This window comes from Hippopotamus amphibius, chromosome 1, assembly GCF_030028045.1.
Source record: "Hippopotamus amphibius kiboko isolate mHipAmp2 chromosome 1, mHipAmp2.hap2, whole genome shotgun sequence".
Taxonomy (NCBI): Eukaryota; Metazoa; Chordata; class Mammalia; order Artiodactyla; family Hippopotamidae; genus Hippopotamus; species Hippopotamus amphibius.
The window spans coordinates 43,169,020-43,194,764 of record NC_080186.1 but is presented as its reverse complement, the minus strand read 5'-3'; the positions used below and the strand labels follow the sequence as shown (position 1 = coordinate 43,194,764).

Genomic DNA, 25,745 nt, shown 5'->3' with positions numbered 1-25,745 from the left:
CTTATTTGGACATGATAGATATGTGCTGCTGTTTCAAAGAAAAAGTTACAGTAGAGTGATACATGTGATGCTTGAAATGCTGTTCATTAATAAATGCATTGCTGCAATTTTTAGGGTGTTGAGCAGCAGTACAAAGCAATGAAAATGCCAGGTGTGCTTTCTCATGACTACTGCATTCTGCCATTGTGACTCAAAAGCAGCCATAGACAATAAGTAAACGAATGAGTACGGCTCTGTTCCAATAAAACTTTATTTATGGACACTGAAATTTGAATTTCAGATAATTTCATGTATCATGAAATATTAATCTTTTATTGGATTTTTTCCAACCACTTCAAACTAAAAATGGTTTTTACTTTTTTAAGGCTGTAAGCCATAGCTTGGTAATTCCTGGTATAACTTTTTTCCTGTACTGCCAACTCTGTCATACGTTAAGTTTTCATATATGAATGGATCTTTTTTCAGGAATATTATGTTTTATTTTGTTAATTTCTTATTTCATTATGTCATGGCCTAAAAATTCATATTTTATTTGCAGAGAGGGTTTGTCAAAGAATTTTTGTGTCCGTGGACTAAAAAATTTGATTTCTTGCTGTTTCCATTTATTTTTCTTGATACAAATCTTAAATTAATCTGGTTGATTTTGTTGCTAAAATCAGTAATTTATTCATTTTTCATCAATAGGTCTTTTTTGAAAGTGAAATTTAGATGTAACACCCCACTTCCTCTATTGTTCTAAAATATATCCCATTTTTTTTGATAAATCAGTATTCAGTATTTATAGCTCAAAATATGGTTCATACTGAAACATGTAGTCTACTATGATTACATTTTCTTTCTTGAACAACTTTGTTGTCTCCAGCGTTAAAAATTGCCTTATTTTTAAAAACAGCTTTATTGAGGTATAATTCACATACCATACAATTCACCCATTTGAAGTGTGCAACTCACTAACTTTTAGTATGTTTACACAGCTGTGCATTTATTACCACAATTTTAGAACATTTTCATTATCTCAGAAAGAAACCCCACACCCTTTACTTGTCAGCCTCCCCAGTGGCTCAGCGTGCACAAGCCCTAGGGAAATGCTAATCTATTTTCTGTCTCCAATCCACTGTCTGTTTCTCCAGATCTTCTTTCTAAAAGTCTCTCTACCTTCCGTGTGTCTGTCTATTCTGGACATTTCATGTAAGTGTAATCATAAAATGTGTAATCATAAAATATGTCATCTTTCGTGATTGACTACTTTCACTTAACATATGTTTTCAAGGTTCATCCATATTGTAGCATGTATCAGTACTTCATTTCTTTTATTGCTGACTAATCCATGGTATGGATGTATTTTGTTTATTAATTCAGGAGTTGATGGACACTTTTTGGCCATTGTGAATAATGCTGCTATGAACATTTATGTATAAATCTTTGCATGGATATATGTTTTCTTTGATTTCTGGTATATAATAAATAGGAAAAGAATTGCTAAATCATATGGAAACCATTTATCCATTTGAGGATCTTTCAGACTGTTTTTCAAAGTAACTGTACCATTTTACTTTCCTTCCAGCAGTGTGTGAGAGTTCCAATTTCTCTTCATCCTCACCAACATTTGCTACTGTCTTTTTGATTTTAGCCATCCTAGAGGGTATAAAGTGGTATCTCATTGTTATTTGCATTTCCCTGATGGCTGATGATGTTAAACATCTTGTCATGTGCTTATTAGTCATGTCATCTTCTTATCTTATGCTATGTGTATCTTCTTTAGACAGGTATCTGTTTAAATCCTTTGTCCATCTTTAATTTTTTTAATTAGGTAGTAATAGTTCTTTGTATATTCTAGATATAGGTCTTCTTAGATAAATGATTTGCAAAAATTTTGTCTTGATGGTATCCTTAGAGGTACAAAAGTTTTAAATTTTGATGATTATTTTTGTTGTTACTTTTGCATCATATCTAAGATACCTTATTATTATTATTTTTGTTTACTGCTCTTTGTGTTCTAACATGAATTCTACCCTAGTTCTCTGCCAGAGCTTTAAAACTCCTCTAACTATGGTCAAACACATTAATAAATCCATCAATTGAACTGTTTTCTTGTATCTTCATTCCTTAATCAGATTAGAATGTAAGTTCTTCAGTCCTAGGAAATTTTTCTTGAATATTTTCCCTAATTTTTTTCCTCTGTTTTCTTTTTTCTTTTGAAACTACTATATAATATAGGAACACTGGTTCAGTGTGGAGTTTACTATGGTAACACTGTTAGCCTCTTTCTCTACCTCTTCCTCCCCTTCACAGGAGTGAATCTGATTAGTGAGTGCAGTGGAATGACCTTAGGCATATTTCATCTCTCTTTTCATTCCAGCTAGCAGACAGCCAGTATTTTGGCATATTCTTGGCCAGTGCAGTAAACTGAATCCAGGAAAAGCTCTGCCTTTTGGAGGGTATATTTCAGTTATAGTGGATAACTTCAATTCAGAGAGTATTAGCAAGCCATTTCCAAACCATTCTTGAGCCATGTTCTCAAACCTAGCTTTATATCAAAGATAAAGCTGACATTTTGCTCTCTATTTTTCTGTTCCTTGTTTTTTTCTCGTCTGATTTTGAAATCAAGAGGGGAAGAGAGAGGCTTTTTTAAAATTGTGGTAAACTATACATAACAGAATTTACCATTTTAACCGTTTTTTTTAAAAAATTATTTTTATTTATTTTCTCTATTTTTTTGGCTGCATCGGGTCTTAGTTGTGGTACGCAGGCTCTGTAGTTTGCGCACGCAGGCTCTCTTGTTGAGGCGTGAGCTCAGTAGTTGTGGCACAAGGGCTTAGCTGCCCCGCGGCATGTGGGATCTTAGTTCCCCGACCAGGGATCGAACGTGCGTCCCCTGCTTCACAGGACGGATTCTTTACCACTGGACCACCAGGGAAGTCCCTTAACCGTTTTTTAAGTGTACTGTTCAGTGGCATTAAATATATTTACATTGTTGTGCAACCATCACTACCATCCATCTCCAGAACTTTTTCATCTTAAACTAAAACTCTGCACCCATGAAACAATAACTCCCCATTTCCTCCTCCTCTCTGTCCCTGGCAGCTGCCATTGTACTATGTATTTATAAACTTGACTACTCTTGGTACCTCATGTAAGTTGAATTATATAATGTTTGTCCTTTTGTATCTCCTTTATTTCATTTAGCATAATATCTTCAAAATTCATCCATCTTGTGGCACATGTTAGAATTTCCTTCCTTTTTTAAGACTGAATAATATTCCTCTGTATGTGTATATCACATTTTGTTTATCTGTTCATCTCTTGATAGACATTTGAGGTGTTTCCTCCTTTTTGCTGTTGTGAATAATGCTGCTGTGAGCATTGGTTTACAAATACTGTTCTAGTCCCTGTTTTAAACTCATTTGGGTGTATATTCAGAAGTGGACTTGCTCAATCATTAGAGTCCTCCCAGTGTGTTAGCATTTCTGTGTAACAACCCATCTCAAAATTTAAGTGGCTCAAAGCAACAATAATTTATAATTTGTTTTTACAATTCTATGGGATGGCCAGGAAATTTTTTTTGTTCCTCTTACCTGGGCTCACTTTTGTGGATCGGTTGGAGCTAGAGGGTCTAAGATGGTGTCAGTCATATGTCTAGGGCCTTCTCTCTGCACTTAATCTATCCTCATTCTATAGTCTAACTTAAACTTGACATGGCAGCTGAGTCCCAAGAGAGTGAAGGTAGAAGCTGCAGGGCATCTTGAGGCTTAGGCTCTAGGACTTGACCACAAATTATAGGGCAAAGTTTACAAAGCTAGGCCAGATTCAACAGGTGGGGAGAAATAGACTCCAACTCTTATTGGGAGGATTAACCAGGTCACCATGGGGGCCATTATTAAAATGATCAGTTACACCTAATAACCTCACAACTGATCCATAGATGAGGAACCTTGAGAAATAGGGAAGGGCTGCCACTGAGGAATAAAAAGGCCTTCTGGGGGGTCCTAAATGGGGTGGCTTGCTATTATGTTTTAAAAAGTAGAGAAGCATGTGGATTTTTTTGAGCTTGGTTATTTGTAAGGACTATATTGTACCATGCAGTAAGTTTTTGTTTCTTTTCCTTCATTTTGTAAACATTTGTGTGAATAGCTTTAAACTAATGCAGCTTGGGTGAGAAGGCTTTAGTTGACTCAGGGCATATCAGCTTTACTACATGGACTGTTTTAACTTCAGAGTAGCAGCTGGCCTAGAATTATAGGTGAAACTAAACAGGGATTTAATTTTTAACGGTTTGGTGGGCATAACAATTAATGCTTTTATGGACTTAAAACAGGTCTGCAGCTTTAAACTGCAAAGATGTCTAAAGTTTCAGATGTACTATAGAATAATTAATGACTAAGGCTCTAGCCTTAAATTGTTAATTCCAGGTCTAGACTGACAGTACTAAATCTTTTTAGGTTAAAAGATGGTACTTTGTAATTATGTGCTTGTCACTACCCTTCTCCTCCCCCAGCCCCCCCACTATGCGGTCTCAAGTATTTTTGGATTTAAATACATGAGCTCTTAACTGGTAATTTTAGTGACTGAAAGTGGCTTCAGGAAAGGTTGGTTCATTCAATTAAGGAAGAAATAAAAATGAGTGGGTGGATACTTTATTATAAAGAAAATAATACCACATTCTTGATTCTTGGGTTTGGTTTAAAAAATCTACTTCAGTCTTTTTTTTTTTTGGCTGCATTGCACAGTTTGTGGGATCTTAGTTCCCCAGCCTGGGCCCTTCAGTGAAGCACTGAGTCTTAACCACTGGACTGCCAGGGAATTCCCTACATCAGTCTTTATAGTCAGTACAGGAGCAGTGGGAGGGTGAAACCAAATAAAGGTAGACAAGTTATATAAGCTAGAGGGAGAGAGGTTTTCTTAGACATCTTAGAAGAGCACTACCCCTCCAAAAATTTACACATACACAAACACAAATAATTGAGACCACATGTTTTGGGGGGTGGGTAATGATGAGTTATATAATTACAAAGTTAGCCCCCCCAAATACCCTTTTTGACCTATAGTGATTTAGCACTATCTAGGTCTAGAAATAGCAATTTAAGATAGAACCCAAATTGCTAATGATTTTCTCTCTACATATGAAAATGAGGTCTTGAAGGCTATGTAGTATACTATGGTATGGTTATGAGATAATGTATTTGCGTGTTTTTCTGTATGTGGACATTTGGATGATTTCCAATTTTTTTCTACCGCAAATGTTGCTGCAGTGAACATTGTTGACATATTGTTGACATATGTGCATGTGTGTGAATATTTCTGTAAGATAACTAGAAATGAAATCACTGGGTTAAAAGGTATTTAGAGTTTACATTTTTAAGAAAATAGGTATGGCCATATTCTCCTACAAAAATACTATACCCACTGAGATTCTTAAGTGTGTGAGAATACCCTGTCCCCCCCCTTTTTTTAAACATTATTTCTTAATTTTATTTATTTTTTGGGCTGCATTGGGTCTTCGTTGCTGTGCGTGGGCTTTCTCTAGTTGTGGTGAGCAGGGGGCTACTCTTCGTTGGGGTGTGTCGGGTGCGTCGGCCCTAGAGCATGCGGCCTTCAATAGTTGTGGCATGTGGGTTCAGTAGTTGTGGCACTCAGGCTCTAGGGTGTACAGGCTTCAGTAGTCATGGCTCTTGGGCTCTAGAGCGCAGGCTCAGTAGTTGTGGTGCATGAGCCTACTTGCTCTGCGTCATGTGGGATCTTTCCGGACTAGGGCATGAACCCATCGCCTGCATTGGCAGGCAGATGTTTAACCACTGCGCCACCGGGGAAGTCCCAGCAATACTGTTAATTTAGCTAATTTGTTGGGTGAAAAATATTTTGTTGTTTTCATTTGATTATCTTTGATTTCTGGTGAGGTTCAGCATCATTTCATTGATTACACCTCTTGTATCTCTTGAAATGTTTGTATATATTTTTAAACCTATTTTTATTAGTTTTTGGTTTTTGCTCTTACTGATTTGAAAGGACTCTTGTATGTTATTCTTTTCTCTCAGTGTGTGTTTTTCTCTTTGGTTTAGTTTATGATGTTTTGTTTTAGAAAAGTTTAAAATTAGAATATAGTGAAATCTTTCCTCACCACCCCCTCCACCCCCCGCCGCCATAGCTTCTGGATTTTATATCTTGTTCAGCATAAATTTTCTTCATCCTAATATTATAACAATATTTTCTCATAAATACTTTTAAGTCTTTTTTTTTCTTTTGGCTCTATAAGCTACGTTGAATTTTCTTTTTAAATAGTTATTTTATTTATTTTTATTTTTGGCTGCATCAGGTCTTCATTGTGAAACGCGGGATCTGTGTTGGCGGCATGTGGAATCTTTTGTTGTGGTGCACAGGCCCTTTGCTGTGGCATATGGGCTTCTCTCTAGTTGTGGCGTGCGGGTTTTCTCCTCTCTAGTTGTGGCACAGGCTCCAGGGTGCATGGGCTCTAGTTTGCAGCATGAGGGCTCTCTAGTTGAGGCGCACAGGCTCAGTAGTTGTGGCACGCAGGCTTAGTTGCTTTGCAGCATGTGGGATCTTAGTTCCCTGACCAGGGATCAAATCTGTGTGCCTTGCATTGCAGGACAGATTCTTTACCACTGGACCACCAGGGAAGTCCCAGCTTTGTTGAGTTTATATGTGTGAGGTGTAAGGTAGAGGTGGCTGTTTTATCTCCCTAAATGAATTATCTACTGTTTCAACATCATTTACTGAATCATAATAAAGTGTTGCAACAATATTGTAAACATTGCTGTTTCTAGAACCTGTGTTCTTTTTTTTTGTTTTGTTTTTTGTTTTGTTTTTAAGAACTTTGAGATACAGTTAACATACAATAAACTGCATATATTTAGAGTGTACAATTTGGTATCCCAATCTCCTAATGCATTCCCCGCCAACCCTCCCCGCTTTCCCCACTTGGTGTTCATATGTTTGTTCTCTACATCTGTGTCTCTATTTCTGCCTTGAAAACCGGTTGATTTGTACCATTTTTCTATATTCTGCATATATGTGTTAATATACGATATTTTTCTCTTTCTGGCTCACTTCACTCTGTATGACACTCTCTAGGTCCATCCATGTCTCTACAAATGTCCCAGTTGTGTTGCTTTTTACAGCTGAGTAATATTCCCTTGTATATATGTACCACATCTTTTTTATCCATTCATCTGTTGATGGACATTTAGGTTGCTTCCATGTCCTGGCTGTTGTAAATAGTGCTGCAATGAACATTGGAGTGCATGTGTCTTTTTGAATGATGGTGTTCTCTGGGTATATGCCCAGCAGTGGGATTGCTGGGTCATGTGGTAGGTCTATTTTTAGTTTTTCGAGGAACCTCCATACTGTTCTCCATAGTGGCTGTATCAATTTACATTCCCACCAACAGTGTAAGAGCATTCCCTTTTCTCCACACCCTCTCCAGCATTTATTGTTTGTCGATTTTCTGATGATGCCCATTCCAAGAGGTGTGAGGTGATACCTCATTGTAGTTTTGATGTGCATTTCTCTAATAATTAGTGATGTTGAGCAGCTTTTCATGTGCCTCTTGGCTATCCGTATGTCTTCTTTGGAGAAATGCCTATTTAGGTCTTCTGCCCATTTTTTGATTGGCTTGTTTGTTTCTTTGATATTGAGCTGGATGAACTGTTTATATATTTTGGAGATTAGTCCTTTGTCTGTTGATTCACTTGCAAATATTTTCTCCCATTCTGAGGGTTGTCTTTTCGTCTTGCTTATAGTTTCCTTTGCTGTGCAGGAGCTTTGAAGTTTCCTTAGGTCCCACTTATTTATTTTTGTTTTTATTTCCATTACTCTAGGGGGTGGATCGAGAAAGATCTTGCTGTTATTTATGTCAAAGAGTGTTCTTCCTATGTTTTCCTCTAGGAGTTTTATAGTGTCTGGCCTTACATTTAGGTCTTTAATCCATTTTGAGTTTATTTTTGTGTATGGTGTTAAGGAGTGTTCTAATTTCATTCTTTTCCATGTAGCTGTCCAGTTTTCTCAGCACCACATATTGAAGAGGCTGCCTTTTCTCCATTGTATATCCTTGCCTCCTTTGTCATAGATTAGTTGACCATAGTTTATCTCTGGGCTTTCTGTCCTGTTCCACTGATCTATATTTCTGTTTTTGTGCCAGTATCATAGTGTCTTGATCGCTGTACCCTTGTAGTATAGCCTGAAGTCAGGAAGCCTGATTCCACCAACTCCATCTTTCCTTCTCTAGATTGCTTTGGCTATTCGGGGTCTTTTGCGTTTCCATACAAATATTAAATTTTTTTGTTCTAGTAGAACCTGTTTTCTTAAGTTGATCTGTAGGTGTTACTATTACAGTATACTCTTTAATTTTAATTGCTTTAAAAGATTTATTTTTATAATTGGTAAAGCAGTTCCCCCTCATGTTTTCCCTTTTTAAAATGTTCTTGGCGTTTTGGGTTTTTTTTTGTCCATATAAATTTTAGAATCAGTATGCCAAGTCTCACACACACACACAAACTTATTGGGATTTTAAAATTGGAATTGCCTTGAATTTAAAGATTAATTTGGGGCAAGAATTTGTATCTTTGCAGTCTTGGATGTTTGCATTCCAACATCATGGTATGACTACTCAGGTCTTATTTTCTCCTGTAAAATTTTCTAGTTTTCCTCATGTTGGATGAAGAACAGAATGGCTTCTGGTGCCATGGTACTTGGGTTTAGTCTCTGCTAAGCTTGGGCAAATAAAAATCTTTTTTTGTGTGCTTTAGTTTCCTTATCCTTAAAATGGGAATAATAACTCATTAGGACTAGAAGTCCAAAATCAAGCCGTCAGTAGGTTTGGTTTCTTCTGAGGCTTTTCTCTTTGGCTTGCAGATGACTGTCTTCTTGCTGTGTCCTCACCTGCTCTTGGATCTGCATGTGGACATATCCAGTGTCTAATAATTTCTAAAAACTTCTGATCTGCTTAACAGCATCCTTTTTTTTTTTAAGGACTTTTTTTGAGATTTAATTGACATACAATAAACTGCATATATTTAAAGTGTACAATTTGATATTTTTTTCTTATTAGTAATGTATATATGGCAATCCCAATCTCCCAATTCATCCCATCCTACCCCACCTCCCCCTGCTTCCCCCCTTTTCTTTCTTTTATTGAAGTATAGTTGATTTATGATACTGTGTTAGTTTTAGGTATACAGCAAAGTGATTGTTATATATTTTTCAGGTTTTTTTCATTATTATAAGATATTGAATATAATTTCCTTTGCTATACATAAATCCTTGTTGTTTATCTATTTTATGTATAGTGGTGTGTCTCTTTTAATCCCATACTCCTAATTTATTCCTCCCCACTCTCCCTTTCCCCTTCGGTAACTGTAAGTTTGTTTTTTATGTCTGTGAGTCTGTTTCTGATTTGTAGATAAATTCATTTGTATTACTTTTAGATTCCATGTATAAGTGAATCATATACATTATTTGTCTTTCTCTGTCTGACTAACTTCACTCAGTATGATAATCTCTAGGTCCATCCATGTTGCTGCAGATGGCAATTTTTTTTTTTTTTTAGGGCTAAGTAATATTTCAGTGTGTGTGTGTATAACATCTTCTTTATCCATTCATCTATTGATGGACACTTAGGTTGCTTCCATATCTTGGCTATTATAAATAGTACTGCTATGAACATTGGTTTATGTGTATCTTTTCAAAATAGAGTTTCCGTCTTTTCTGGATATATGCCCAGGGGTAGGATTGCTGAATCATATGGTAACTCTTAAGTTTTTAGTTTTCTTAAGGAAACTTCATACTGTTTTCCATAGCGACTGCACCAATTTATATTACCACCAACAGTGTAGGAGGGTTCCTTTTTCTCCACACCTTATCCAGCATTTATTATTTGTAGACGTTTTGATGATGGCCATTGTGACTGATGTGAGATGGTACCTCATCGTAGTTTTGATTTGCATTTCTCTAATAATTAGCGATATTGAGCATCTTTTCATGTGCCTGTTGGCCATCTGTATGTCTTCTTTGGAGAAATGTCTATTTACGTCTTCTGCCCATTTTTTGAGTTGTTTTTTTTAATATTGAGTTGCATGAGCTGTTTGTACATTTTGGAAATTAACCCCTTGTTGGTTGTATCTTTTGCAAATATTTTCTCCCATTCTGTAGGTTTTCATCGTGTTTATGGTTTCCTATGCTAACGTTTTCGAAGTATGTTGTGATTTGTTCTCAAACAAAATCAAAACAAAGAATAACCATAACATTTTTTTCTGTTTTTTAAATGTGGTTTTTGATATGGAAAGGAGATAAATCCATGTGTTTAGTCTTCCATCTTGACTTATAGTCTTCTTTTCTTGTTGTTACATGTTATTTTTCATAGTTTCTGCTAGGAAACTTTTTTTTTTTCCATCTTGAATGCTGACGTGTACCTTGTCTCACAAGCCTTTCCCGACTGCTTCCTTCTTTCTAACGTTCTGTGTTTGCCTTTGTCATTCTGTATTGTACTGACTTTATTGTATTGTACTAGACAGTGAGTTCCTGAGAATGGTAATGTAATTTTATTCTCTTTACCTTTAATGTATCTGATACACTTTAGGTTGCTAAGTAAGTGCTTATTGACTAACACACCGAAGAATGAGTATAAATGTGAGAAGTTTGTCGTAGGTACGCAGTCATCAGAGTGGCACAACAGTTTTACTAATTAGGATAATCATCTTTCAGCGGGGCTACCAGTCTGTGGGATTTAATTTTCTTAGAGATGTAGCCATTTTCTTAATTCATAAAGGCAGCTTTGGAGACTGGTATAAAATATCAAACACATTGTACCAAAGGGAATCAACAGAGTTGAAATCTAATTAGATTTTGCTTTAATATTTAAGCTAACATGACTGCTGTGTGTATTGAATGATATGTTTCTTTTAGGTTAGGTCTTCTGGTATGGTAGAATGTTTATTAAGTACTTATAATCTAAAAAAATAGTAAAGGAGGTTGGGTGGTGGGTTTGTTGTCTATGTTTAACTTATAAAATTTAGTTTTCGAATAGGCAAATATATTTTCATAGCTCAAAATTAAAACTACTAATAGGGTATATTCCCTGTATATAGAGAATACAAACAGGGAAGTGTTTCTCTCATCCTTTCCCTGTAGATACTTGGAAACTGATAAGCTTTTGAGGTTCTCCTCCCCAGATTCAACCAGTTTTTATTAGTTTAAAGACTGTTGGGGGTGTGTGTGTGTGTGTGTGTGTGCGCGCGCACGCGCGTGCATGTGTGTGTATGTGTGTGTACTTAGATTTTTAAAAAATTATTCTAAGCTGATCACTTGTGTTGGTGTAGTATAATAAATGGCTGACTCAAATGTTTTGTGATTTATTTATTTATTGATTTATTTTAGATACATCAGATTACGAAATGGCTTGCAGGCACTTTTGATTTCAGACCTAAGTAACATGGAAGGTAAAATGGGTGATGCAACAGATGACGAAGAGGAAGAAGAAGAGGAGGAGGAAGAAGAAGAAGAAGATGATGATGACGACGATGACGACGACGATGAAGATTCTGGAGCGGAAATAGAAGATGATGATGAAGAGGGTTTTGATGATGAAGATGAGTTTGATGATGATGATGAACATGATGATGATGATCTTGATACTGAGGATAATGAATTAGAAGAATTAGAAGAGAGGGCAGAAGCTAGAAAGAAAACCACCGAGAAACAGGTGTGAATCATGTCTGTTATATCTTTTTCTGTTTGGGGAATTCTTTGGGATAAGTTCCAAACTTATGTTTTCTCTCTTAATGGCAAAAAGGAAGCATATATCTTTTGATCTTCAGTAAAGGTATACTTATTCTGTATAAAGATTATATTTAAAAAATATTTTGCTCTAATTATAAAATTGACAAATATTCATTATAGAAACTAATAGAAAGTAAAGAAAAACAAAAATGTAAAAGTTGCCCATAGCCATAACTCTCAGAGGTAAACACTGATAGTATTTGACTGCATCATATGTTTTAAAAACAAATGCCTGGAGGTGAGGATCTGCCTAATTCTTAGCCTGGGATAGAGGAATAAGAGAGTGTATTATCCTTGGAGAGATTGGAAAAAGCGTAAGAAAAGTACAAGGCTAGTGTAGAATCCTCACCTGGGCCTATGGTTCTAAGGGTCCTCATATGGGTAATTTCTATTGAGATAATTGAATGTGATTTATCTCTTTTTATGGAGAAACACCAAAGGTCTGAATAAATAATAGCTAAATTGGAAGAATTGAAATAGAAATGGAGAGTTGAGCTTAGTTAGTGAAACATATAATACGTGAATAGACAAATAGGGCTTGGTAGAGATTTTTTTCCTCTCTGGATATTTTTTGAAGAATGCTTCCATATTGCAGTAGGAAGTACCTATACCGGAGGATAATATTCTGGAGCCATTATTGGAATTGATCAGCAGATGCTTGTTAAAGCTAGTATCTTGAATATTGATAATGCAGCCAACATGGTACAGTCCTCAAAAATGAATTAAAGTTCAGATGATTAACACTAATATCGAAGGGTCATATGTATAATACTATAAAGTCAGCCCTCATAATGTGAAGATGTGAGATTTAAGTAGTAGATACAGCTTAAATAAATCCTTTGGTAGGTACTCTTCCTGGAAAAAATCATTTTTTTAAAGAAGATTGTGCCAGCTCTTTCACTGAGGTGTTGGAAGGATTGAGTCATGTTTAAAGAAGCTATTTGCCCTTGCTATTTAGATTATGAATGATGTCTGTTTTGGGCGAGCAAGATAGGCCAAGTGGTTTTACCTTAAAAAGCTTTAGGGATGAAAACCAAAACACTGGAAAAAAAAATGTATATATATATGCTACTTGATAGTCTATACTAAAGTCTTATATAAAGATCTATATAAATAGATCAGGAATTAATAAATTCACTTCTAATTTAAAATAGATCTCATAATTCCAAATAGAGAAATAATAGAAAGGAAGAAATGATGGAGTGGAAAGTTAGAATGGAAAGAACATTGATAGTCAGGAAACCTGAATTCTAATTCTGAGTGTCATTGTCTTTCTGAATGATCTTCAGCCTTTTCATTTCTCAGTTTTTTTCTCATTTCTAAAACAATAGAGTTAGGTTACATAAATTTTAAAGTCCATTTAGCTCCAAAACTTATTGTGTTATAACTTCATAACCGAATATTCCTTGTCTGTAAGTTTCTGTATCTCTGTCTGTTAGTAGCTTTTCCTGTGTTTTGGACTTCTTTATACCTTCTACCAACTGATGAGCAAAACTCTAGGATTAAATTAAGAATTGTTTTGACAGCCAATTTTATTGTCAAGATGTAATAAAATATCTTAGATTTATACAGCAATTGTGAACCTGTTTGACAAATGAAGATGTGCATCCAGTATTTTGGGTACCCCTTTTTATTTTGCTTAAGTGCATCAAACTCTAAATGTTACCTTGTCAAGAAGCAGCAAGATCAGATTCTAGTGATCACTTAAAAAATGGTTTACATGCTGCCTTTTTTTCCCTGAGAACTTGGTATGATATATTCCCTCATAAGATATTGATAGCTAATTATCTGGATATTAGAAAGGAATGGAGGAACCTAATGCAGTTTGAAGAGAAGATCGAATTGTTTTGATTCAGATGCAGTGGGTACAGTAGTGAAAGGAAAGATCCCATGATTGTTGTCATGAAAAATGATTTATATTCATTGAATGAATAAATGCCTACAAAAGGGAAATAAAGCAGATAGTCTAGATAAGAGGTGGCTTAAGAGTAGTAGAGGGTTTTGTAGTGGTTTTGTGATTTTTTTGTTTGAAAAATGTGAACTGTTTTTAAGATAAATATACAAATGTATAAGGGTAGTGGGAAGAAAAATTTTTGAGGCTTTTAGAGAAAATTTACCTAATTAGAAAGTTAACTACTCTTTTAAGTTATCATTTTTATCCCTCTCTATTTTCTTCCTCCCAAAAGGAAGTTGTTCTTGATCTGAAAGTCTTTATAGATTAACAAGGTTGGAATTTAAGTATGATATATGCCGAGTTATGATTTGTTCAGGGCTTTCTTAAGTCAATTCTCAAGTATGAATTTCTCAAGTATGAATTTCTTGGGTAGATAATTCTCAAGTATGAATTTCTTTTCTAGCAATCGCAGAGCCTGTTTCTGCTGTGGTCAAAGCTGACTGATAGACTGTGGTTTAAGTCAACTTATACAAAAATGTCTTCAACCCTGCTGGTCGAGACAAGAAATCTTTATGGGGTAGTTGGAGCTGAAAGCAGGTTAGGCATCAATTAAACATCACAGAACAGGTTAGACTGTGCTTTGAAGAAGTGGATATTCCCTCATGTTGTAACTGAGTTTATGTGCCTAAGTCTTAAGTATGGGATTTATGGTATCAAGTGAGGCTGTTTGGTTCTTCCAAAAACGTACTCCCCCCCGCCCCCGACATATGGTTAGACTTTATACCAGGTGTATGCTAATTTTAAAAGCCCTCTAAGAGGATTACCGTTTATCAAAACAGTCTGTGTCATCAAATATGTTAGCCGTTTAAAATTGACATTTGTAAAATTTGGCAAAGTTAATAACTCAACTTTCTATCCTCAAGGATTCAAATTGACTATTTTTCTCTCCTTTTTGTGTCTTTTAACTTACAGTGATATAATGGTATGCCCTGATCATTTTAAATGCAGAATTTGGTATACGTCCTGACCATCTCTTTTGTTGGAAACTGATTTTCCCAAGGTATTGGGAGAATATCAACCAATAAGTGATGTGTTCTATATATCTTCAATAAGAAGTGAAGAACTAGACAGCCTCTTTAAAGTTTAGTTCTGTAGTTTTTTAATAAAGATTTTCTTTTTTAACATTTGTTATCTTGTTAGATGTTTTCCTGACTTGTTATTTTATGCCCTGTTTTAATAAAAACAAGATTTTCTGAGTAACATGTTGAGGGGTTTCCATCTAGTAACTGAGTTACTCAATATAGAGCCTTTAATTGCTTAGAGATCTTTAGACAGAATCTACTCAGATATATTACTTCTGCAGATTTCCGAAATCTGATAAATCGTGAAACAAACTGGGTTCAGAACTTTGAAATGCTGACACAAAATGATACTTGGGTGGGCTGGCCAGTCCCCCTTCCCTTTTTTTCTGTCTGTTTCTGCTTTTTCCCTTAGGTCTGCACCTGTTCAGCATTTGGCAGGATGGCAAGAGGAGGGGCAGCAGGGTGAAACTGACACAGTTCTGGTGAGTTTCACTTTGCTGCTCCTCCTGATTCTCAGGGAAAGAATTTTGTTTCTTTCTGTTGGAAAACATCCATCTCCAAGTGAATCCTTAAAATGAGATGATAATATTATTCCTTTAGGATTGACTCATTATTTGTATGTGTTCTACTTACTCCAGTCTGCAGCGGCTCTTTGTGTTGGAGTTGGGAGTTTTGCTGATCCGGATGACCTGCCCGGGCTGGCACACTTTTTGGAGCACAGTAAGATCTTTGTAAAATATCATTCCCGGATGTGTTTTTTCCTCCAAATTTGCATGAATTGATTTCAAAGATAAGTAACTGATTTGGTAGAATTATGATATATTTAATAAGAGAAAAACTAAGAAAAAATCTTCGTGAATATCATAGGGGAAGACTTAATTTTAATCTCCTTGAGTGTACTTGTTTTGAGAATTAGAGTGAAACCACTTAGAAAACTATTTTAAAATGTAGGTTTTATTATTCAGGTACAGTAAGGCCAACAAATCGGGAGAAAGTTGCAGATCTCTGGGAATTTAGGCCATAGCCTTGGGAGGGGCAGTCTCTTCCAGGATTGGCAAGGCCTCAAGATGTCAAAGCATCAGAAATACAGAAAATAAAAAGGCCTGATTAATATCAAAACAAAAAAGAAAATCTTCAGTTTAATTATGAATGTACTCAAGTAAAACCTTTGTGAATGCTGTACAGTTATGAATACTTAAATCTTGAATTACTCATTTTTTTGTATTCTGGTTTTCTAAGTTGTTCAGTACTTGAGGGTAAACTTCTCGTCTTATGAGTTTTTATAGTAAAAATTAATCTGCATAGATGTCTGTTTACATTTTAACCTTTTTACAAATAAATTATGTATTTCTTTCATTAAAAGTAAAATGTTTAGTTTTTGAGTATAAAAGTAATATATGAACATTATAGAAAATTACAAAAACAGAAGTGTAATGAAGAAGGTAAGTATTATCCAGATGTAACCATTGTTCATGTGTTGGCATATTTTCTTCCAGTTTCTTTTTTTTTGCATGTGAGAAATTTCGTCCTTGTTAATAAAAACATTGTCTGTATCTTTGTGTTCTGTGACTTTGTGTTCTTTCCACTTAGTGGTATTCATGGGTAGTTTGAAATATCCAGATGAGAATGGGTTTGACGCCTTCCTGAAGAAACATGGGGGTAGTGATAATGCTTCAACTGATTGTGAACGTACAGTCTTTCAGTTTGATGTCCAGAGGAAGTACTTCAAAGAAGCCCTGGATAGGTAACTAACTCCAGTGTATTTTTATTTTGATTATCTAATGTCACCTTACAACTGGAAATATTGGGCATTGTTCTACGGTATTTCTTTTCAAGCAGTACTCTAATTCTGTGGAATTGTCACAGTGCTTTATTTGAAGAACAAATTATAAATACACCTTAGCTCTTGTTCTGTAATACTTAGTCTTTGTTTTAAAGATTAAACTGAAACCCTTTAAACACTTTTTGAGTTTTGTAAATAATGTAGTCTCTGTTGACTCATTATTGCAATTGTTATTTTCTGATTTAGTAGAAAATATGGAAAAACAGAGAAGCAAAAAGAGATAAGATTGCTTGGAATCTCATAGTCTAGAGATAACCATGATTGATATTTTGGAATATAGCTATCTATATTTGTAATGTATATGGGATCAGCTTGTTCATATCTTTTCATATTTTTAAACAAGGTATATCACTTTTACATATAATTTTATAATTTATAAAACATGATTTTAAGTGATTGTGTATCATTCATATTACATAAAAGTACCATAATCTGTTCAGCCAGTGACATATTATTGGATAGTTGAATTGTTTCCAATTTTCTGGTATTATAATGCTATGATGAATATCCTAATCTTTGTGTACATCCTTAATTATTTCTTTTAGTTAAGTTCAATGGAGTGAAATTTCTGAGTCTGTTTGCATGAATATTTTTAAAACTTTTTTAAAAAGAGCTTTTGATACTGCAAAATTGTATTCTAGAGCAGCAGTCCCCATCTTTTTTGGCACCAGGGACTGGGTTCATGGAAGACAAGTTTTCCACAGATGGTGGGGGTGGTGGGGGTGGTGGGAGAATTGGTTTCAGGATGATTCAAGCGCATTACGTTTATTGTGCACTTTATTTCTATTATTATTACATTGTAATATATAATGAAATAATTATACAACTCACCATAATGCAGAATCAGTGGGAGCCCTGAGCTTGTTTCCACCTGCCACTCACTGATAGGGTTTTGATATGAGTCTGCAAGCAGTTAATTTATTAATGGTCTCTGTGCAGTCACACTTCTCTGCTAATGATAATCTGTATTTGCAACCACTCGCCAGCACTAGCATCACTGCCTCAGCTTCGCCTCAAATCATCAGGTATTATTAGATTCTCATAAGGAGTGCGCAACCTAGATCCCTTGCATGCACAATTCACAGTAGGGTTTGCACTCCTGTGAGAATCTAGTGCCGCTGCTGATCTGAGAGGAGGCAGAGCTCAGGCGGTAATGTGAGTGATGGGGAGTGGCTGTAAATACAGATGAAGCTTTGTTTGCTTACCTGCTGCTGACCTCCTGCTGTGCAGCCCACCATGTTCCTAACTGGTACCAGTCAGTGGCTCAGGGGTTGGGGACCCCTGTTCTACAAAGCTCATGTCAAGGCATTAGTAGAGCTTTGCTATCACAAGGTTGTAAACCAAAGCCTACACTAGAAAAAAGGAGTCACTTTATACCAAAATCTAGGTAAATATAAGATTGAAATATAAAAAGAAATCTTGAGTTTGACCAGTATAATGTAAGCCCTAAGGGCAGAAATTTTGGTCTATTTTTTGTTGATATATCTCAGGCATCAAGAATTTGGCAGATACTTGATATTTCTTGAATGAATTAATACAATTTTTTTAATAGAAAAAAAATGCCATAAAATCAAAACACAAATGATAAAAAAAATCTCAAAACATGACAAAGGTCCAGTTTTTTTAAAGAAATTGTCTCATCCCTTAAGTGATTAATTTGACCCTGAGAAAACTTTCAGGTAAATTCCTGTAAGTTGAAAGCATATGCCATTATTTTCAATGAAATACTCATAAATATTTGTGTTCTTGAACCCCCAAATTAACTTATTTTCCTAAAACAATGCCAAAATCCCATTAAAATTGACATAGTTACTTTGATGACAATATTTATAATAGGATACAACATAGTGGTTTTTCTTCATTAATTTAAAATGTGGCTATCTACTTGTATCCAGTGAACTAGTTTATAGCTCTTTTTTAATCATATACTTAAGAACATGCTCACAGCACACATATTTGATCTTAGTGTTTATCTAATTAAACATTTAATTCCAAAATAACAAACAAAAGAATAGAGACAAAAGAAGTTAGTGAAAGCAATGCAAATGATGTCCAAATTTATTTTTTCTATAAACTTAGAAAATTAGGACTACTCTGGGACTTTCCTGGTTGTCCAGTGGTTAAGACTCCGTGCTTCCACTGCAGGGGGTGCGGGTTTGATCCCTGGTTGGGGAACTAAGATCCCACATGCCGTATGGCATGGCCAAAAAAAAAAAAAAGCCAGAAGAAAATTAGGAATACTCTTAGGATGAGTGCATGTTTGCTCTTGTTTCAGCTCCCAAGTTTTACAACATCAGAACAGGTCTTTATGTGTGAAGAAAGCTAAAGCAGTAGGCAAGGAATTCTCATGACTTTATATTTGGTTATATCCAAATATAAAGAAGGAAAAAAACTTTATTGGAAAAAAGAATAGGCAAAGGATATGTTGAGTAAATTCTGACCACCTCAGAGATGATGAAACTTGGTATAAAATCTAAGTTAAAGAACTTATTTCATTTCTTCTTAAGAAATTTATGCATTTGTAATCCAGGAAATCAAAAGATATTTGCACATTTACTACAGATTATTTCTACTTAAAAAAAGAAGAACCTATCAGAATTAATAAAAAGAGTGCTACTGCTTAATAGGAGAAATTAATAAGAATACCTAACCGTGAATTCATGCCATAAATGGTAGATAGTGGTAGAGCATTAAGCATTGCATATACTGTAATAAATATGGTAATATTACAGTTCTACAGTTAGTAAGGAATAAGAAGTCTTTGGATCATTTGCAGAGGACTCTTATATAGCATGAATTAAGTGCCACTATTTTTTAATAGGTCAGTAAAATCCAGTTCTCTCGCAGGTCACATTGCTTATCAGTATCTTGAATCATTTAAGTAAAAAGTTGAGGAAATGACTGAATTTTTACTCCAGTAAGTAAATGAGAATGGAAGCTGCTTTTGCCCTGGTGGCATTTGCTAATTTCAATAAATTTGAACTTTGGTTTATCAGTATTTAAGGGCAAGAGCAAGAATTATCAAAGCCGAGGATGTTCACAAAGTGGGATATCTAACAGTATACCCTTCTTATAATAAACTGGGATTCCAGAAAGCATTACCCTCAGATTGAGGAAATGGATTAGTCATCCAGAGGAATTACAGCCTACCTTCAAAATGCCTGAATTGTCTAGTGAACCTTAAGCCTTGATTGTGATTTAACATGGTCCAGAACTGGTAGTATTCTCTTTTGCCCAAGAGAAGCAAACACAAATCCCCTCAAAAGGAAAATGCCTTTATTTTATGCTTTATATTACTCCTATAAATAGTTTTTCAAGTAGAGTGACCAGCATTCAGTCAAACATAAGCAGACATACAACAAAACAAGACAACATGAAAGAACAGAAAACAGAAAAAGACTTTTAATGCCTTAGAAATCTTAGAGATTGGAATGGTTAAGTACAATTACAAAAATGATTCATTTTTAAAGAAGTAAGGGACAAGTTTGAATATAGTTTCAAGTCATAGGAAACTATAAAATGTGACCTATGAGATTTGAAATATAAATATAGGAAAGAGCATTTTGAACTGAAACATGATAATTGAAATTGAAACCCAATAGACAAGTTTAAGAAAAGAGTAGATATAGATGAAGATAAAATTTGTGAATTGGAAAATAGACCAAAAGAAATCCCAAATATTGTGTGGAGAGAAAAAAAGAGGAAAGATATAGAAAAAAGGAAAAGAACATAGAGGATAGAGTGAAAATGTCCAATATATATTTACTTGGAGTCCTAGAAGGAAGGGAGAGAAAAACAGAGTAGACAAAATATTTGAAGGGTTGATCACTGGAAATTTTCCAGAGCATCAAATCAGAGGTTAAAGAAGTCTAACAAATTCTAAAAGTATATATTAAAAGAAATCCACATATAGAAAGATATAGTGACTACAGAAGACCAAATATAGAAAATCTTTGCCAGATGAAAGGGCAGAATTCCTTATTAGTCATATTATTAGTTTGATGGATGACTTTTCAACAGCAGTAGTGGAAGCTAAAAGATAGTGGGATATCTGTAATATCCTGAAAGAAAATAACTACCAACCACAAATTCTGCACCAAGCAAAAAATATTTGGTAATATTGTAAAATTGTAAAATTGATTGTAAAATAGACCTTCAGACACACAATTGAGAGTGTGTAACACCACCAGCCAACTTACCAAAGGAAATTCTAAAGAATTTATATCAGGCAGAAGGAAAATGCAGGTCAGAGATGCAAAAAAGATAGAAAAACAATAGAATTCATTTTATGTGAGTAAATATAAATGAATATTGATACTTAAAATAGTAATTACAAAACTTAAGTTTTAGAATTTTTAATTTTAAGAATTAAAACAATAATGTATCAATTAGGAATAATGATAATGGAGAAAAAGGTATTTTTATGTAGTATTGATTAACATTAGATATTGATAAATTAAAAGAATACATGTAATTTTTCAAGGGTAACTTCTGAAAGAATATAATTTGAGCATAAAAATTCCAAACCAGTACAGGGAAAACATTTGGAATAATTCTTTTCAATAATAAATTCAAAGAAGAAAAAAGTAGGAGAGACAGAACAAGTGGGACAAGCAGTACAAAGTAGGATGGAGGTAGATGTAGATCCATATATAACAGTAATTCTCATTAAATGTAAGTGGACTAACTTCTAATTAAAAGATAAACATTGTCAGACTGGATTTTAAAAAACCCAACCAAATAGTTTTCAAGAGTTAGACATAAGGCTTGGAAAAAAATGCTATCGTTCAATAGGCTCACTTCATATTGATAAAACTTAACTAGGAAGACATAGTTATTGCCAGTTTGAACACATAACATAGCCTCAAGGTAAATCAGGTATAAAGACCAATGAACAAGTAACCAACCACAGTGGGAGATTTAACACCCTTTTCTCAGTAATTGATAGAACAACCATAAAATCAATAAGGATGTAGAAGATTAGGACGAAAGGATTACCACTTTTTTTCATGGACAGGTATAGAATGCCTAATCAACACCTTCCAACTGCAAAATTTTTTCACTTGACCATATTTTAAGCCACAAGTTCAGTCTCAAATTTCAAAGCGTTGAAACCATATTAATTAAGTTTTCTGATCACAGCATACAGCTAAATTTTAGCTAGTAATCAGTAGCAGAAAGACAAACATTGCCTTAAGTTTGGAGATTAAATACATTTCTAAGAAACACCTGGGTAAAAGAGGAAAGCATATCAGAAATTAGAAAATATTTTGTACTGAATTATAAAAATATTATGGAACAGAAGTTGTGGGATGCAGCTATAGCAGTACTTAGAGGGAAATATGTATTCTTAAATGTATATGCTAGGAAAGAAGAAAGGCTTAAAATTAGTGGGCTGATCAATCTCAGGAAGTCTCAGTTAAGATCAGCAAAATATGAAAGAAGAAAGAAATGGTGAAAATAAATGAAATAAAAAGCAGACTGACCTCAGCAGGAATGGTGAAATAAAGACCTCTGAAAAGCCCCTCCTATATAAAAGCAATGAGAACATTGCCTAAAATTGTCCGAATTGACTTTTTCAAAACTCTGGAAATAACCAAAAGCTTGCAACAGTCCAAGGAGTATTTAAGTGGCTAAATCTTGGTAAAAACAGTGAGCTTTGTGGCATTTTAACTTGCTCTATTTCCATTTCCCTCTACCCAGCTCTACAGTAGTCTTGAAAACGAAGAGGTCCCACAGTCTCAATAAAAAAACAGCAGTCTAAGCAGCCACTGGAGGGGGCTGGATGGATTTAGAGCTCTCTAAAAACATCATTCTGGAGAATCTTCATCATTTGATCTGTCTGGCAGTTCCCTAGGAACCACCATTCATGGACTTCTATGTATTTCGCCTGACTGGGAGCTCACCCATTTGCAAAAATCTTTTTCTCTGGAGGCATTTGTCCAAATGGATGGCAGTTTGACTTGGTGACTACCTGAGGCAGTGGATAACAGCTGGGGCAAACAAAGAGAGTATTCAAAAAACTTAAAAGATAAAACTGGAAAATGAGATATCCTAAAGGGCTTTGAAAAGCTTTAGTATATTCCTGGGAATTTTGAAGGTCACATATGTGCATATAGCTGTGTCATGTCCAGGGCTGTGTACGTGTTCAGGAAGGACCCAAGAAGACCTTAAGCTCTCACCATGGCTGAACTGGAGTCTCTGCACAAGCAGGATATGATGGCTAAGGCAGAATTGTAAACTGCCTGACTGAATGTTGAAAGCATCCCTCAATATGCACAGAGAACCCCTTGGCAAGGCATTTAAGGAAATCTCTCTGCAACCAGAGATTATCACTAAGCTAATCAAGCAGTGGTTGTCTTTGTCAAAGAATATGGACTTTACAGAGTTAGTTTAAGAAAGGCACTAAATATATAACCAGAAACAATAACAAACCCTGACGGGGGAGGAGAAACTTGGTTTACAGAGTTGCCACATTATATTATTTAAAATGTTTTCACCAGAAAATTTTGAGGGATGCAGAAAGTATGGCTGATTCATCAGAAAAACAGTAGTCAATAGAAACTGTCCTTAAGAAAGCCCACATTCTGGAATTACTAGACAGTTATTTTATTTTTTTTATTTTTATTTTTTTTTAATTATTTTTTTGGGGGTACACCAGGTTCAATCATCTGTTTTTATACACATATCCCCATATTCCCTCCCTTCCTTGACTCCCCCCCCAAGTCCCCCCCACCCTCCTCGCCCCAGTGCTCTAAGGCATCTTCCATCCTCGAGTTGGACTCCCTTTGTTATACAACAACTTCCCACTGACTATTTTACAGTTGGTAGTATATATATATCTGTGCTACTCTCTCGCTTTGTCTCAGTTTCCCCTTCACCTCCCGCCCCCTCCCATACCTCGAGTTCTCCAGTCCATTCTCTGTATCTGCATCCTTGTTCTTGTCACTGAGTTCATCAGTACCATTTTTAGATTCCATATATGTGAGTTAGCATACAATATTTGTCCTTCTCTTTCTGACTTACTTCACTCTGTATGACAGATTGTAGTTCTGTCCACCTCATTACATATAGCTCCATCTCATCCTTTTTTATAGCTGAGTAATATTCCATTGTATATATATGCCACATCTTCTGTATCCATTCATTTGTTGATGGGCATTTCGGTTGCTTCCATGTCCTGGCTATTGTAAATACTGCTGCAATAAACATGGTACAAGTTTCTTTTGGGATTATGGTTTTCTTTGGGTATATGCCCAGTAGTGGGATGACTGGATCATACGGTAGTTCTATTTGTAGTTTTTTAAGGAACCTCCAAATTGTTTTCCATAGTGGCTGTACTAACTTACAGTCCCACCAACAGTGCAGGAGAGTTCCCTTTTCTCCACGCCCTCTCCAACATTTGTTGTTTCCAGATTTTGTGATGATGGCCATTCTGACTGGTGTGAGGTGATACCTCATTGTGGCTTTGACTTGCATTTCTCTGATGATGAGTGATGTTGAGCATCTTTTCATGTGTTTGTTGGCCATCTGTATGTCTTCTTTGGAGAAATGTCTATTTAGATCTTCTGCCCATTTGTGGATTGGGTTATTTGCTTTTTTGGTATTAAGCTTCATGAGCTGCTTGCATATTTTGGAGGTTAATCCTTTGTCCGTTGTTTCATAGGCAATTATTTTTTCCCATTCTGAGCGTTGCCTTTTAGTCTTGTTTATGGTTTCTTTCGCTGTGCAAAAGCTTTTAAGTTTCATGAGGTCCCATTTGTTTATTCTTGATTTTATTTCCCTGATTCTAGGAGGTGGGTCCAAAAGGATCTTGCTTTGATGGATGTCATGGAGTGTTCTGCCTATGTTTTCCTCTAGGAGTTTTATAGTATCTGGCCTTACATGTAGGTCTTTAATCCATTTGGAGTTTATTTTTGTGTATGGTGTTAGGAAGTGTTCTAATTTCATTCTTTTACATGTTGCTGTCCAATTTTCCCAGCACCACTTCTTGAAGAGGCTGTCTTTTTTCCATTGTATACTCGTGCCTCCTTTGTCAAAGATAAGGTGCCCATATGTGTTTGGGCTTACTTCTGAGTTCTCTATTCTATTCCATTGATCTTCCTTTCTGTTTTTGTGCCAGTACCATGCTGTCTTGATCACTATGGCCTTGTAGTATAGTTTGAAGTCAGGAAGCCTGATTCCACCAACTCCATTTTTCCTTCTCAAGATGGCTTTGGCTATTCGGGGTCTTTTGCGTTTCCATACAAATCGTAAGATTTCTTGCTCTAGTTCTGTGAAAAATGCTCTTGGTAATTTGGTCAGGATTGCATTGAATCTGTAAATGGCTTTGGGTAGTACAGACATTTTCACGATGTTGATTCTTCCAATCCAGGAACATGGTATGTCCCTCCATCTGTTTGTGTCGTCTTTGATTTCTTTCATCAATGTCTTAAAGTTTTCTGCATACAGATCTTTTGCCTCCTTCGGCAGGTTTATTCCTAGGTATTTTATTCTTTTGGTTGCAATGGTGAATGGGAGAGTTTCCTTAATTTCTCTTTCTGCTCTTCCGTTGTTAGTGTATAGGAATGCAAGAGATTTCTGTGCATTAATTTTGTATCCTGCTACTTTACTAAACTCATCAATTAGTGCTAGCAGTTTTCTGGTAGAGTCTTTAGGGTTTTCTATGTATAATATCATGTCATCTGCAAAGAGTGACAATTTTACTTCTTCTTTTCCAATTTGGATTCCTTTGATTTCTTTTTCTTCTCTGATTGCTGTGGCTAAAACTTCCAAAACTATGTTGAATAATAGTGGTGAGAGTGGACACCCTTGTCTTGTTCCTGTTCTTAGAGGGAATTCTTCCAGTTTTTCCCCATTGAGAACGATGTTGGCTTTTGGTTTTTCATATATGGCTTTTATTATGTTGAGGTAATTTCCTTCTATGCCCATTTTCTGGAGAGCTTTTATCATAAATGGATGTTGAACTTTGTCCAAAGCTTTTTCTGCATCTATTGAGATGATCATATGGATTTTATCCTTCAATATGTTGATATGATGTGTCATGTTGATTGATTTGCATATATTGAAGAATCCTCGCATCCCAGGGATAAACCCCACTTGATCATGGTGTATGATTTTTTTAATGTGCTGTTGGAGT

General features: G+C 35.3%; 1 protein-coding gene across 4 annotated transcripts in view; it reads left to right on the top strand.

The window, feature by feature from the left end:
• Nucleotides 1–25,745, top strand: part of NRDC (nardilysin convertase) — a 101,736-nt gene that overhangs the window by 11,177 nt on the left and 64,814 nt on the right. For 2 of the 4 annotated variants that reach the window (XM_057710569.1, XM_057710582.1), the window contains exons 2-6: nucleotides 11,386–11,710; nucleotides 14,145–14,278; nucleotides 15,176–15,245; nucleotides 15,402–15,483; nucleotides 16,354–16,507. In XM_057710569.1, the coding sequence (XP_057566552.1) occupies nucleotides 11,386–11,710; nucleotides 14,145–14,278; nucleotides 15,176–15,245; nucleotides 15,402–15,483; nucleotides 16,354–16,507 (765 nt within the window). The remainder of the gene's footprint in view (nucleotides 1–11,385; nucleotides 11,711–14,144; nucleotides 14,279–15,175; nucleotides 15,246–15,401; nucleotides 15,484–16,353; nucleotides 16,508–25,745) is intronic. The other 2 variants (XM_057710570.1, XM_057710572.1) reach the window with 2 other exon arrangements.